Source organism: Coregonus lavaretus (assembly GCF_964263955.1).
Source record: "Coregonus lavaretus genome assembly, contig: HAP1_SCAFFOLD_1959, whole genome shotgun sequence".
Lineage (NCBI taxonomy): Eukaryota > Metazoa > Chordata > Actinopteri > Salmoniformes > Salmonidae > Coregonus > Coregonus lavaretus.
The window spans coordinates 2,204-18,314 of record NW_028158815.1 but is presented as its reverse complement, the minus strand read 5'-3'; the positions used below and the strand labels follow the sequence as shown (position 1 = coordinate 18,314).

The 16,111-nt window shown below is 43.5% G+C and overlaps 1 protein-coding gene across 1 annotated transcript in view; it reads right to left on the bottom strand.

Moving 5' to 3' along the window:
- LOC311123556 (exocyst complex component 6) overlaps window positions 1-12,415 on the bottom strand; it is a gene marked incomplete at its 5' end in the record, with an annotated part of 85,697 nt that extends 73,282 nt beyond the window's left edge. The window contains 5 exons of the mRNA XM_084197802.1: window positions 8,301-8,410; window positions 8,682-8,885; window positions 9,158-9,229; window positions 10,716-10,883; window positions 12,332-12,415. Of these exons, the coding sequence (XP_084053928.1) occupies window positions 8,301-8,410; window positions 8,682-8,885; window positions 9,158-9,229; window positions 10,716-10,883; window positions 12,332-12,415 (638 nt within the window). The remainder of the gene's footprint in view (window positions 1-8,300; window positions 8,411-8,681; window positions 8,886-9,157; window positions 9,230-10,715; window positions 10,884-12,331) is intronic.
- Between the last annotated feature and the right edge of the window lie 3,696 nt (window positions 12,416-16,111).

Genomic DNA, 16,111 nt, shown 5'->3' with positions numbered 1-16,111 from the left:
ATCTCACCCCGTGGGGTCAAAATGATCACAAGAACGGTGAGCAAAAATCCCAGAACCACACGGGGGGACCTAGTGAATGACCTGCAGAGAGCTGGGACCAAAGTAACAAAGCCTACCATCAGTAACACACTACGCCGCCAGGGACTCAAATCCTGCAGTGCAAGACGTGTCCCCCTGCTTAAGCCAGTACATGTCCAGGCCCGTCTGAAGTTTGCTAGAGTGCAATTGGATGATCCAGAAGAGGATTGGGAGAATGTCAAATGGTCAGATGAAACCAAAATAGAACTTTTTGGTAAAAACTCAACTCGTCGTGTTTGGAGGACAATGAATGCTGAGTTGCATCCAAAGAACACCATACCTACTGTGAAGCATGGGGGTGGAAACATCATGCTTTGGGGCTGTTTTTCTGCAAAGGGACAGGACGACTGATCCGTGTAAAGGAAAGAATGAATGGGGCCATGTATCGTGAGATTTTGAGTGAAAACCTCCTTCCATCAGCAAGGGCATTGAAGATGAAACGTGGCTGGGTCTTTCAGCATGACAATGATCCCAAACACACCGCCCGGGCAACGAAGGAGTGGCTTCGTAAGAAGCATTTCAAGGTCCTGGAGTGGCCTAGCCAGTCTCCAGATCTCAACCCCATAGAAAATCTTTGGAGGGAGTTGAAAGTCCGTGTTGCCCAGCGACATCCCCAAAACATCACTGCTCTAGAGGAGATCTGCATGGAGGAATGGGCCAAAATACCAGCAACAGTGTGTGAAAACCTTGTGAAGACTTACAGAAAACGTTTGACCTGTGTCATTGCCAACAAAGGGTATATAACAAAGTATTGAGAAACTTTTGTTATTGACCAAATACTTATTTTCCACCATAATTTGCAAATAAATTCATAAAATATCCTACAATGTGATTTTCTGGATTTTTTTTGCTCATTTTGTCTGTCATAGTTGACGTGTACCTATGATGAAAATTACAGGCCTCTCTCATCTTCTTAAGTGGGAGAACATGCACAATTGGTGGCTGACTAAATACTTTTTTCCCCCACTGTGTGTGTGTGTGTGTATATATATATATATATATATATATATATATATATATATATATATATATATATATATATATATATATATATATATATATATATATATACACATACATATATACACATACATATATACACATACATACATATACATACATATATACAGTGGGGAGAACAAGTATTTGATACACTGCCGATTTTGCAGGTTTTCCTACTTACAAAGCATGTAGAGGTCTGTAATTTTTATCATAGGTACACTTCAACTGTGAGAGACGGAATCTAAAACGAAAATCCAGAAAATCACATTGTATGATTTTTAAGTAATTAATTTGCATTTTATTGCATGACATAAGTATTTGATACATCAGAAAAGCAGAACTTAATATTTGGTACAGAAACCTTTGTTTGCAATTACAGAGATCATAATTTTCCTGTAGGTCTTGACCAGGTTTGCACACACTGCAGCAGGGATTTTGGCCCACTCCTCCATACAGACCTTCTCCAGATCCTTCAGGTTTTGGGGCTGTCGCTGGGCAATACGGACTTTCAGCTCCCTCCAAAGATGTTCTATTGGGTTCAGGTCTGGAGACTGGCTAGGCTACTCCAGGACCTTGAGATGCTTCTTACGGAGCCACTCCTTAGTTGCCCTGGCTGTGTGTTTCGGGTCGTTGTCATGCTGGAAGACCCAGCCACGATCCATCTTCAATGCTCTTACTGAGGGAAGGAGGTTGTTGGCCAAGATCTCGCGATACATGGCCCCATCCATCCTCCCCTCAATACGGTGCAGTCGTCCTGTCCCCTTTGCAGAAAAGCATCCCCAAAGAATGATGTTTCCACCTCCATGCTTCACGGTTGGGATGGTGTTCTTGGGGTTGTACTCATCCTTCTTCTTCCTCCAAACACGGCGAGTGGAGTTTAGACCAAAAAGCTCTATTTTTGTCTCATCAGACCACATGACCTTCTCCCATTCCTCCTCTGGATCATCCAGATGGTCATTGGCAAACTTCAGACGGGCCTGGACATGCGCTGGCTTGAGCAGGGGGACCTTGCGTGCGCTGCAGGATTTTAATCCATGACGGCGTAGTGTGTTACTAATGGTTTTCTTTGAGACTGTGGTCCCAGCTCTCTTCAGGTCATTGACCAGGTCCTGCCGTGTAGTTCTGGGCTGATCCCTCACCTTCCTCATGATCATTGATGCCCCACGAGGTGAGATCTTGCATGGAGCCCCAGACCGAGGGTGATTGACCGTCATCTTGAACTTCTTCCATTTTCTAATAATTGCGCCAACAGTTGTTGCCTTCTCACCAAGCTGCTTGCCTATTGTACTGTAGCCCATCCCAGCCTTGTGCAGGTCTACAATTTTATCCATGGTGTCCTTACACAGCTCTCTGGTCTTGGCCATTGTGGAGAGGTTGGAGTCTGTTTGATTGAGTGTGTGGACAGGTGTCTTTTATACAGGTAATGAGTTCAAACAGGTGCAGTTAATACAAGTAATGAGTGGAGAACAGGAGGGCTTCTTAAAGAAAAACTAACAGGTCTGTGAGAGCCGGAATTCTTACTGGTTGGTAGGTGATCAAATACTTATGTCATGCAATAAAATGCAAATTAATTACTTAAAAATCATACAATGTGATTTTCTGGATTTTTGTTTTAGATTCCGTCTCTCACAGTTGAAGTGTACCTATGATAAAAATTACAGACCTCTACATGCTTTGTAAGTAGGAAAACCTGCAAAATCGGCAGTGTATCAAATACTTGTTCTCCCCACTGTATATACACACACATACACACATACATACATACATACATACATACATACATACATACATACATACATATACAGTGCCTTGAAAAAGTCTTCATCCCCCTTGGCGTTTTTCCTATTTTGTTGCATTACAACCTGTAATTTTTATGGATTTTTATTCGGATTTCATGTAATGGACATACACAAAATAGTCCAAATTGGTGAAGTGAAATGAAAAAAAGAACTTGTTTCAAAGAATTCTAAAAAATAAATAATGGAAAAGTGGTGCGTGCATATGTATTCACCCCCTTTGCTATGAAGCCCCTAAATAAGATCTGGTGCAACCAATTACCTTCAGAAGTCACATAATTAGTTAAATAAAGTCCACCTGTGTGCAATCTAAGTGTCACATGATCTGTCACATGATCTCAGTATATATACATTTGTTCTGAAAGGCCCCAGAATCTGCAACACCACTAAGCAAGGGGCACCACCAAGCAAGTGGCACCATGAAGACCAAGGAGCTCTCCAAACAGGTCAGGGACAAAGTTGTGGAGAAGTACAGATCAGGGTTGGGTTATAAAAAAATATCAGAAACTTTGAACATCCCACGGAGCACCATTAAATCCATTATTAAAAAATGGAAAGAATATGGCACCACAACAAACCTGCCAAGAGAGGGCCGACAACCAAAACTCACGGACCAGGCAAGGAGGGCATTCAAAAATCATGTTACATGTTACATTTTTTTTTGCCATACACAAAAAAAGAAATGTATGCACGCATGACTGTAAGTCGCTTTGGATAAAACCGTCTGCTAAATGGCATATTATTATTATTATTATATTATAAACACCATTATTGCACACAGAGTTATGTGACTTGCTAAACCAATTTTTACTCCTGAACTTATTTAAGCTTGCCATAACAAAAGGGGTTGAATACATATTTTCTCAAGACATTTCAGGTTTTCCATTTAGAATAATTTAGTAGAAATTTTGAAAAACATAATTCCACTTTGACATTATGAGGTATTGTGTGTAGGCCAGTGACAAAAAAAAATCTAAATTTAATCCATTTTAAATTCAGGCTGTAACACAAACAAAATGTGGAAAAATACTTTCTGAAGGCACTGTAAATCCAGGACACTCCAATTGGTGTGGTGTGTTACGTTTCGTATGGTATGTTTTCATTTGTGGATGTCCATCGTTCATTTCGTATGATATGTTACGAATTCCAATTTGTTGTGGCTAACGTTAGTTATGTGGCTAACGTTAGCTAGGCTAGTGTAGCATGTGCTTAGCATGAAACACTCCAACAACGCAACTGACCAATGGATTAGATTCAGAAAGAGCAGTAATGAGATTAGCATAGAAAGATTAGACCAGAGACCAAGATATAACGTTTAGAAGTGCTAATGCCGCCATGTTTATTTTATAATAAAATAAATTGTAGTTCAACAACAAAAAATATGCTATTCACAATAATAGTATTTCACAATAAATAAACTCACGGTTCAAATAATCTATGGATCTATTTCAATACCTCGGGTAAATATCGGTTCTACCTTCTACAGTATCAATTACCACCAGTAAAGTTCAACTCAGAAAACAAAATGACATTCAAATACACATTCAATATTTCCCAAAGTAGCTGAACAGTAGTGGTCTATTAGCTAGAAAGATAAAAGTATCTTGGCAGCGTAGAGAATATTTTGCTGTCGTAAAGCAAATGTTCTGCAATTCTATGCATTTTGCCATAGCTAATGCTGTGTTCCTCTGCTCAAACATTATACCAAAATCAGTGGACATGTGCACTAAATGCCCGTAAAAAAATTATTATAATAATAATAATAATAATATATATATATATATATATTTATTTATCCCTGACTGTCTAGCTTTTATTTGATTGTTAGTTCTCAAAGATGATATTATTAAAAAATATAGTTCCAAATCTTTTCTGCATGCTTTCTATACCCAAGAAACGACCACGACAGCCCGTCTAATTGTCTATCCAGCAAAAACCCTGTAACTAGCTCCAATTAATCATTTCCTCCATATTAAAGGGATAGTTTGATATTTTGGCAATGAAGCAATGTATCTACTTCCCCAGAGTCGGACGAACAAGAACAAGCAAGCATGCTAACTGTTCCTGTAAACTTCCAGCTATTGCGCAAACGCTAGTTAGCATTGGATCGTGAAACTACCTCAAACTTCCTTCATACTGGACGCAGAGACATAACACTGTTATCCACTATGGTAGTGTTGCAGCAAGAGATATTCATAAAATAATGAGTTAAACAAATTGCTTAGTTTGAAAACCCCTGTCCTTTGGACCCTAGTGAGGGGACAGCCAGGCTCGGACTGGGGCAGCTGAAGGTCAACACTCTCTCTCACACCTATTACAGATATGACTTCATCTGACCGAGACAACAGCAGGATGAGGAAGGTGCTGACCAACCAGACAAAACCTTAGCATGTTGACCAACCAGACAAAACCTTAGCATGTTGACCAACCAGACAAAACCTTAGCATGTTGACCAACCAGACAAAACCTTAGCATGTTGACCAACCAGACAAAACCTTAGCATGTTGACCAACCAGACAAACCCTTAGCATGTTGACCAACCAGACCTTAGCATGTTGACCAACCAGACAACACCTTAGCATGTTGACCAACCAGACAAACCCTTAGTATGTTGACCAACCAGACAAAACCTTAGCATGTTGACCAACCAGACAAACCCTTAGTATGTTGACCAACCAGACAAACCCTTAGTATGTTGACCAACCAGACCTTAGCATGTTGACCAACCAGACAACACCTTAGCATGTTGACCAACCAGACAAACCCTTAGCATGTTGACCAACCAGACAAAACATTAGCATGTTGACCAACCAGACAACACCTTAGCATGTTGACCAACCAGACAAACCCTTAGCATGTTGACCAACCAGACAAAACCTTAGAATGTTGACCAACCAGACAAAACCTTAGCATGTTGACCAACCAGACAAAACCTTAGCATGTTGAGCAACCAGACAAACCCTTAGCATGTTGAGCAACCAGACAAACCCTTAGCATGTTGACCAACCAGACAAAACCTTAGTATGTTGACCAACCAGACAAAACCTTAGCATGTTGACCAACCAGACAAAACCTTAGCATGTTGACCAACCAGACAAACCCTTAGCATGTTGAGCAACCAGACAAACCCTTAGCATGTTGACCAACCAGACAAAACCTTAGTATGTTGACCAACCAGACAAAACCTTAGCATGTTGACCAACCAGACAAACCCTTAGCATGTTGACCAACCAGACAAAACCTTAGTATGTTGACCAACCAGACAAAACCTTAGCATGTTGACCAACCAGACAAAACCTTAGCATGTTGACCAACCAGACAAAACATTAGCATGTTGACCAACCATACAAAACCTTAGCATGTTGACCAACCAGACAAAACCTTAGAATGTTGACCAACCAGACAAAACCTTAGCATGTTGACCAAGCAGACAAACCCTTAGCATGTTGACCAAGCAGACAAAACCTTAGCATGTTGACCAACCAGACAAAACCTTAGCATGTTGACCAACCAGACAAAACCTTAGCATGTTGACCAACCAGACAAAACCTTAGCATGTTGACCAACCAGACAAAACCTTAGTATGTAAACCAACCAGACAAAACCTTAGTATGTTGACCAACCAGACAAAACCTTAGCATGTTGACCAACCAGACAAACCCTTAGCATGTTGACCAACCAGACAAAACCTTAGCATGTTGACCAACCAGACAAAACCTTAGCATGTTGACCAACCAGACAAAACCTTAGTATGTTGACCAACCAGACAAAACCTTAGCATGTTGACCAACCAGACAAAACCTTAGTATGTTGACCAACCAGACGAAACCTTAGTATGTAGACCAACCAGACAAAACCTTAGTATGTTGACCAACCAGACAAAACCTTAGCATGTTGACCAACCAGACGAAACCTTAGCATGTTGACCAACCAGACGAAACCTTAGCATGTAGACCAACCAGACAAAACCTTAGCATGTTGACCAACCAGACAAAACCTTAGCATGTTGACCAACCAGACAAAACCTTAGCATGTTGACCAACCAGACAAAACCTTAGCATGTTGACCAACCAGACAAAACCTTAGCATGTTGACCAACCAGACAAACCCTTAGCATGTTGACCAACCAGACAAAACCTTAGCATGTTGACCAACCAGACAAAACCTTAGTATGTTGACCAACCAGACAAAACCTTAGCATGTTGACCAACCAGACAAACCCTTAGCATGTTGACCAACCAGACAAAACCTTAGCATGTTGACCAACCAGACAAAACCTTAGCATGTTGACCAACCAGACAACACCTTAGCATGTTGACCAACCAGACAAAACCTTAGCATGTTGACCAACCAGACAAAACCTTAGCATGTCGACCAACCAGACAAAACCTTAGCATGTTGACCAACCAGACAAAACCTTAGCATGTTGACCAAGCAGACAAACCTTAGTATGTTGACCAACCAGACAAACCTTAGTATGTTGACCAACCAGACAAAACCTTAGCATGTTGACCAACCAGACAAAACCTTAGCATGTTGACCAACCAGACAACACCTTAGCATGTTGACCAACCAGACAAAACCTTAGCATGTTGACCAACCAGACAAAACCTTAGCATGTCGACCAACCAGACAAAACCTTAGCATGTTGACCAACCAGACAAAACCTTAGCATGTTGACCAAGCAGACAAAACCTTAGCATGTTGACCAACCAGACAAAACCTTAGTATGTTGACCAACCAGACAAAACCTTAGTATGTTGACCAACCAGACAAAACCTTAGCATGCTAGTGTAAATAACAAACTCTGCAGCGCTGCCGTTTGCTAACCCACTAAGCAGGAAGAATACCTGTGAGAGCTGATCTGAATGACTGTGCGTTGGTGGAATGTTGTAACAAGACGTTAGACTGACCCACAGTATTAAATAGAACAGGTTCATAGTTCATAGCATCTATGGCTGCGTCCCAAACAGCACCCACTTCCCTACACAGTGCACTACTTTTCACCAAAGCCCTATGGACCCTGGTCTAAAGTAGTACACTATATAGGGAGTCCTATGGACCCTGGTCTAAAGTAGTACACTATATAGGGAGTCCTATGGACCCTGGTCTAAAGTAGTACACTATATAGGGAGTCCTATGGACCCTGGTCTAAAGTAGTACACTATATAGGGAGTCCTATGGACCCTGGTCTAAAGTAGTACACTATATAGGGAGTCCTATGGACCCTGGTCTAAAGTAGTACACTATATAGGGAGTCCTATGGACCCTGGTCTAAAGTAGTACACTATATAGGGAGTCCTATGGACCCTGGTCTAAAGTAGTACACTATATAGGGAGTCCTATGGACCCTGGTCTAAAGTAGTACACTACATAGGGAGTAGGGTGCCATTTGGGGAGCAGCCTATGGGCTGACTGACTCACCTGCGATGCAGTGACTCGGAGAATTTAAGGCTGGCATAGATGAACTCCTTGACCTGGACGTAGATCTGAGGAACAGACTGAGACATGGGCAGCTTCTTTGGAAAGTCTTGCTGTTGGGCGACAGCAGATAAAACACAGGTTATTTGGAAAGGCTTGCTGTTGGGCGACAGCAGATAAAACACAGGTTATTTGGAAAGGCTTGCTGTTGGGCGACAGCAGATAAAACACAGGTTATTTGGCTTTACCTGACTAAGCCCCTTGGACCTCTATAAGGAGCGTAGGCCATCGACTTTAAAACACCAGTTCAAGCATTTGACATTTAAATCACATCGGAATGTCGTGAAGTTAGTCCGTTTAAGGGGTGTTGAATGAAGGACAAACCTTTTCAATTTCTGCGTCGTGGAAGGGGAATCTACTAATAACAGACTTGTACTCTTCTTCGGTTTCTACAGGGATCGGGCTGTAGTTGTCCAATTCAAAGATCTCCCTGAAGACCAGAGCCCATTTCTTCAGCAGCGTTTCATTGTACTGATCTCTGATCTCAAACAGCAGGTCAAACAGTCTGTTCACTGGGAAGCCATAACCCTGGAGAGAGAGAGAGAGGGAGAGATGGGGAGGTCACAAACCAGAGGCATCCCAATCTTAGGTCCACTGGTTAATGACCAACCTGCTTGGCTATTGGGTATTGTATTAGGATCCCCCATTAGCTGTTGCGAAAGCAGCAGCTACTCTTCCTGGGGTCCACACAGAACATGAAACATGACATAATACAGAACATTGATAGACATTAACAGCTGCTTCACTCATACCTTTATAAGAGCTCTAGATTTAATTCAGAAGACCTGGACAAGTCTCACCTGTAATGTGTCTGCAAATATGACAATGAGGTTCTTCAGCTCCAGCACCAGGTCGGGATCACTGCAGTACGACTGGAGAGGAAATGAGAGGGGATCAAAAAGTCCTGTTTCCTTCACATTCAAATGGAAAAGGGACAGTCTTACTCCCGGTCTTCTGGGTGAGTTAAGGGTTTATCTGGAAGTGTTAGGAATGATCATTGGTATCTAGGCACTTCTTCCTGGTAGGCCCTCCCAGTGAGCAGCTTTGAGCAGGGCTCCATTCAGATTGATCTGACGAAGAGCTCAGGTCATCTGAGCCTAATGGGGACAGACTGCAACAATAACAGCAGATGAACTAGTGTGAATATGGTAAAGTGCTGTGTGCTCGGAGGGCCCAGGCAGAGTGTGTGGAGGAGGAGGCAGCAGGGGACAGGCAGAGTGTGTGGAGGAGGAGGCAGCAGGGGACAGGCAGAGTGTGTGGAGGAGGAGGCAGCAGGGGACAGGCAGAGTGTGTGGAGGAGGAGGCAGCAGGGGACAGGCAGAGTGTGTGGAGGAGGAGGCAGCAGGGGACAGGCAGAGTGTGTGGAGGAGGAGGCAGCAGGGGACAGGCAGAGTGTGTGGAGGAGGAGGCAGCAGGGGACAGGCAGAGTGTGTGGAGGAGGAGGCAGCAGGGGACAGGCAGAGTGTGTGGAGGAGGAGGCAGCAGGGGACAGGCAGAGTGTGTGGAGGAGGAGGCAGCAGGGGACAGGCAGAGTGTGTGGAGGAGGAGGCAGCAGGGGACAGGCAGAGTGTGTGGAGGAGGAGGCAGCAGGGGACAGGCAGAGTGTGTGGAGGAGGAGGCAGCAGGGGACAGGCAGAGTGTGTGGAGGAGGAGGCAGCAGGGGACAGGCAGAGTGTGTGGAGGAGGAGGCAGCAGGGGACAGGCAGTTGGAAATCAGTCAGGGATGATGGTAATATCCCAGGGCTGGGACTCACAGGGTCTCACAGCCAGGGTCCTGAGGTCCAACAAAGGCCTGGTCAAACCCCGCTGCTGGGGTTAATGTGACTGCTACCCTGGCCCTCTCACTGCTAGGGGACTTTCAATCCCAAAAAGACACAGGGCTGAGCCCTCCATGACCCCATAGACCTTGTCATGGTCGAGCCAGGCCACTCGCTCCCCCTCACATCCAGGTGTGTGTGTGTGTGTGTGTGTGAGCTGTAATGACAGTTTGTATGTGTGTTTGTGTGTGAGCGGTACTCACAGAGTGTTTGTGTGTGAGCGGCACTCACTGTGTGAATGTGTGTTTGTGTTTGAGCGGTACTCACAGTGTGTATGTGTGTTTGTGTGTGAGCGGTACTCACAGTGTGTACGTGTGTTTGTGCTTGAGCGGTACTCACAGTGTGTACGTGTGTTTGTGTTTGAGCGGTACTCACAGAGTGTTTGTGTGTGAGCGGTACTCACAGTGTGTATGTGTGTTTGTGTGTGAGCGGTACTCACAGTGTGTATGTGTGTTTGTGTGTGAGCGGTACTCACAGTGTGTGTTTGTGTGTGAGCGGTACTCACAGTGTGTACGTGTGTTTGTGCTTGAGCGGTACTCACAGAGTGTGTGCGGAGCACGGCAATGATCTTCGACAGGGCCATGTTCCACAGTTCATCAGTAAAGGCTCTGGTCACCAGTCCCTGTGTGGCGTGCAGAATGTGATCCTCCACCACGAAAAACCCTAGGATCTGATTGAAGTACCGCCGGTACCCCTCCACTGTCTCGTGCTGACCCAGGAAACACACAGGAATATTAGGTGGAGGTTTAGAGGAACAACTACTAATCAATGGATGGAGAAGAGAAGGGAACCGATCCAGATATGGAGAGAAGGGAACAGATAGAGGGGAACAGATAGAGGGGAACAGATAGAGGGGAACAGATAGAGGGGAACAGATAGAGGGGAGCAGATAGAGGGGAGCAGATAGAGGGGAACAGATAGAGGGGAACAGATAGAGGGGAACAGATAGAGGGGAACAGATAGAGGGGAACAGATAGAGGGGAACAGATAGAGGGGGACAGATAGAGGGGAACAGATAGAGGGGAACAGATAGAGGGGGACAGATAGAGGGGGACAGATAGAGGGGGACAGATAGAGGGGAACATATAGAGGGGAACAGATAGAGGGGAACAGATAGAGACATTTACATTTTACATTTTAGTCATTTAGCAGACGCTCTTATCCAGAGCGACTTACAGTTAGTGAATACATATTTTTTTTATACTGGCCCCCCGTGGGAATCGAACCCACAACCCTGGCGTTGCAAACGCCATGCTCTATCAACTGAGCTACATCCCTGCCGGCCATTCCCTCCCCTACCCTGGACGACGCTGGGCCAATTGTGTGCCGCCCATGAGTCTCCCGGTCGCGGCCGGCTGCGACAAAGCCTGGATTCGAACCAGGATCTCTAGTGGCACAGTTAGCACTGCGATGCAGCGCCTTAGACCACTGCGCCACTCAGGAGACTGAGTGGCGCAGGGGAACAGATAGAGGGGAACAGATAGAGGGGAACAGATAGAGGGGAACAGATAGAGGGGAACAGATAGAGGGGAACATATAGAGGGGAACAGATAGAGGGAACAGATAAAGGGGAACAGATAGAGGGGAACAGATAGAGGGGAACAGATAGAGGGGAACCGATAGAGGGAACAGATAGAGGGGAACAGATAGAGGGGAACAGATAGAGGGGAACAGATAAGAGGGGAACAGATAGAGGGAACAGATAGAGGGGAACAGATAGAGGGGAACAGATAGAGGGGGACAGATAGAGGGGGACAGATAGAGGGGGACAGATAGAGGGGGACAGATAGAGGGGGACAGATAGAGGGGAACAGATAGAGGGGGACAGATAGAGGGGACAGATAGAGGGGGACAGATAGAGGGGGACAGATAGAGGGGGACAGATAGAGGGGGACAGATAGAGGGGAACAGATAGAGGGGAACAGATAGAGGGGAACAGATAGAGGGGAACAGATAGAGGGGAACAGATAGAGGGGAACAGATAGAGGGGAACAGATAGAGGGGAACAGATAGAGGGAACAGATAGAGGGGAACAGATAGAGGGGAACCGATAGAGAGGAACCGATAGAGGGGAACATATAGAGGGGAACAGATAGAGGGGAACCGATAGAGGGAGAAGAGACAGAATGAAGAACAGAAGCTGGTTTCCATCCTCACCATGTTAGCCTGAGGCTGCAGCACCAGCCTGGCCTGTTTCTTCCTCTGTTTCCTGTAGTAGTTCTCAAAGGTTTCTCTGTCACCCTGGAAACACAGACAGAACAACAAGCCAGATGTTTCACCTGATGTAGAAGTGTGAAGATCTGAGTGGATGTGCAGGGGTACCAGGTAATAACATGGCTATATACAGGAAGTACCAGTACTGAGTGGATGTGCAGGGGTACCAGGTAATAACATGGCTATATACAGGGAGTACCAGTACTGAGTCCATGTGCAGGGGTACCAGGTAATAACATGGCTATATACAGGAAGTACCAGTACTGAGTGGATGTGCAGGGGTACCAGGTAATAACATGGCTATATACAGGAAGTACCAGTACTGAGTGGATGTGCAGGGGTACCAGGTAATAACATGGCAATATACAGGGAGTACCAGTACTGAGTGGATGTGCAGGGGTACCAGGTAATAACATGGCTATATACAGTATATCAACGAATTGGCGAGGGCACTAGAACAGTCTGCAGCACCCGGCCTCACCCTACTAGAATCTGAAGTCAAATGTCTCCTGTTTGCTGATGATCTGGTGCTTCTGTCCCCAACCAAGGAGGGCCTACAGCAGCACCTAGATCTTCTGCACAGATTCTGTCCGATCTGGGCCCTGACAGTAAATCTCAGTAAGACAAAAATAATGGTGTTCCAAAAAAGGTCCAGTTGCCAGGACCACAAATACAAACTCCATCTAGACACTGTTGCCTTAAAGCACAGAAAAAACTACACATACCTCAGCCTAAACATCAGCGCCACAGGTAACTTCCACAAAGCTGTGAACGATCTGAGAGTAGGGCTGTTGTATTCGGCGCATGTGACAAATAAAATTTGATTTGATTTGAAAATAATATAAAATAATGCCACGGAATTCTAAGTAAATCTTGTCTGCTAAATGAACTAGTGTAGCCCACAGCCATATGGCATAGCCAGATCAGGACCTAACATAAGGACAACTCAGAGGATGCTATTCTGTTCTTCTGAAATAGACTACATTTTCTGCATATCATGTTTCTTTAGACCTGTCTTAAATAAATAATGGATTTATTGTGAAGGTGTAGGCTATATTACATGGATTTATTAGACTTTTTCAAATGTAGATGTTCCAAAGGTCTGCATCAGTGGCTTGTAGGCTATGAGTGGAAGACAGGAGATGCTAAATGTGTTTATGTTCATTAACGGTCAATTACCGTGAGACTGGCAGTTATATGCTTGACAATCACAGGCTGACAAAATTGAATGACCGCCACAGGAGAAAAGCCCCTAAGAAAGCTGGTCCTGGGGCTCTGTTCACAAACACACAGAGCCGCAGGAGAAAAGCCCCTAAGAAAGCTGGTCCTGGGGCTCTGTTCACAAACACACAGAGCCGCAGGAGAAAAGCCCCTAAGAAAGCTGGTCCTGGGGCTCTGTTCACAAACACACAGAGCCGCAGGAGAAAAGCCCCTAAGAAAGCTGGTCCTGGGGCTCTGTTCACAAACACACAGAGCCGCAGGAGAAAAGCCCCTAAGAAAGCTGGTCCTGGGGCTCTGTTCACAAACACACAGAGCCGCAGGAGAAAAGCCCCTAAGAAAGCTGGTCCTGGGGCTCTGTTCACAAACACACAGAGCCGCAGGAGAAAAGCCCCTAAGAAAGCTGGTCCTGGGGCTCTGTTCACAAACACACAGAGCCGCAGGAGAAAAGCCCCTAAGAAAGCTGGTCCTGGGGCTCTGTTCACAAACACACAGAGCCGCAGGAGAAAAGCCCCTAAGAAAGCTGGACTTCTTTCTTATCTCATTCTCGTTGGCACCTAAAGTAAAAAAAGTGTTGATAGGGGACAGAATGCGGTCGGACCATCATATAATAGGCATATACATTACTCTGACTGAATTTCCACGTGGGCGAGGATATTGGTAATTTAATCAAAGCCTATTAGATGATAATTTATTTATAATTAGAACAAAGGAATTTATAACTGACTTTTTCCAACATAACATAGGTACAGCGAATCCCCTTATTGTATGGGACACCTTTAAATGTGCCTTTAGAGGCCATGCAATTCAGTACTCATCTCGAAAACAAAAGCAATTTAGGTCAAAAGAGTTTATACTAAGAAAGGAAATAGAAAGTCTAACAGAACAGATAGATGGCAATAAAAACTGTAACATAGAGGCTCAGAATAAATTAGAGGAAAAACAAAAAGAAATGGAAAAACTTATTCAAGAAAGATCAAGTGTAATATATTATAAAAATAGAGCAAACTGGATGGAATATGGGGAAAATACACCACAATCTTTTTTAATCTTCAACAGGGGAAAGCTACCATAAATAACTTACTGAAACGGAAACCCATGATTCACCAAATGATATTTTGAAGGAAGAAACAAAGTATTTTAAGCATATGTTTTCTTTTCAGTCGCCTCCATCTCCTCTAACTGAAGCTAATTGTAGAGATTTTTTTTCTATTGATAATGTCAAATTAACAGCCACACAGAAAGACTCATGTGAAGGTGAAATTACAGAGGAGGAACTTCTGGATGCAATTAAAGACTTTAAGTCCGGGAAAACTCCAGGGTTGGATGGCATACCAATCGAGGTATACCAAACCTTTTTTGATATACTAAGAGGACCGTTATTAGCATGTTTTAACCACTCCTATGTAAATGGTAGATTATCTGACACTCAAGAAGAAGGTCTGATCTCATTATTACTGAAACAGGATACAAGTGGAAAATATAAAGATCCAGTCCATTTACAAAATTGGAGGCCCCTTACACTTCAGTGTTGTGATGCAAAAATCCTAGCAAAATGTATAGCGCATAGAATTAAAAAGGTATTGTCGGATATTATTCATTCTAATCAGACAGGTTTTTTACATGGAAGATACATTGGAGATAATATAAGGCAAGTATTGGAAACAATAGAACACTATGGAAAATATGGGAAACCAGGCCTGCTATTCATAGCAGACTTCGAAAAGGCATTTGATAAAGTTCGACTGGAATTTATATATAAATGCCTGGAGCATTTCAATTTTGGAGAATCTCTTATAAAATGGGTCAAAATCATGTATAGTAACCCTAGGTGTAAAATAGTAAATAATGGCTATTTCTCAGAAAGTTTTAAACTGTCAAGAGGAGTGAAACAAGGTTGTCCACTATCGGCATATCTATTTATTGTGGCCACCGAGATGTTAGCTATTAAAATCAGATCCAATAATAATATCAGAGGATTAGAAATACAGGGCTTAAAAACAAAGGTGTCATTGTACGCAGATGATTCATGTTTTCTTTTGGATCCACAACTAGAATCCCTCCACAGCCTCATAGAGGATCTAGATACATTTTCTAACCTCTCTGGATTAAAACCAAATTATGACAAATGTACTATATTACGTATTGGATCACTAAAAAATAAAAATTGTACATTACCATGTAGTTTACCAATAAAATGGTCTGATGGTGATGTGGATATACTCGGAATACATATCCCAAAGGAAATAAATGATCTCACTTCAATAAATTTTAATAGAAAGTTAGCAAAAATAGATAAGATCTTACTACCATGGAAAGGAAAATACCTGTCAATTTGTGGAAAAATCACCCTGATTAACTCTTTAGTATTATCCCAGTTTACCTATTTGCTTATGGTCTTGCCTACGCCTAGCAAACAGTTTTTTAAATTATATGAGAAAAAAATTTCAATTTTATTTGGAACGGCAAGCCAGACAAAATTAAAAGAGCATATTTATATAATGA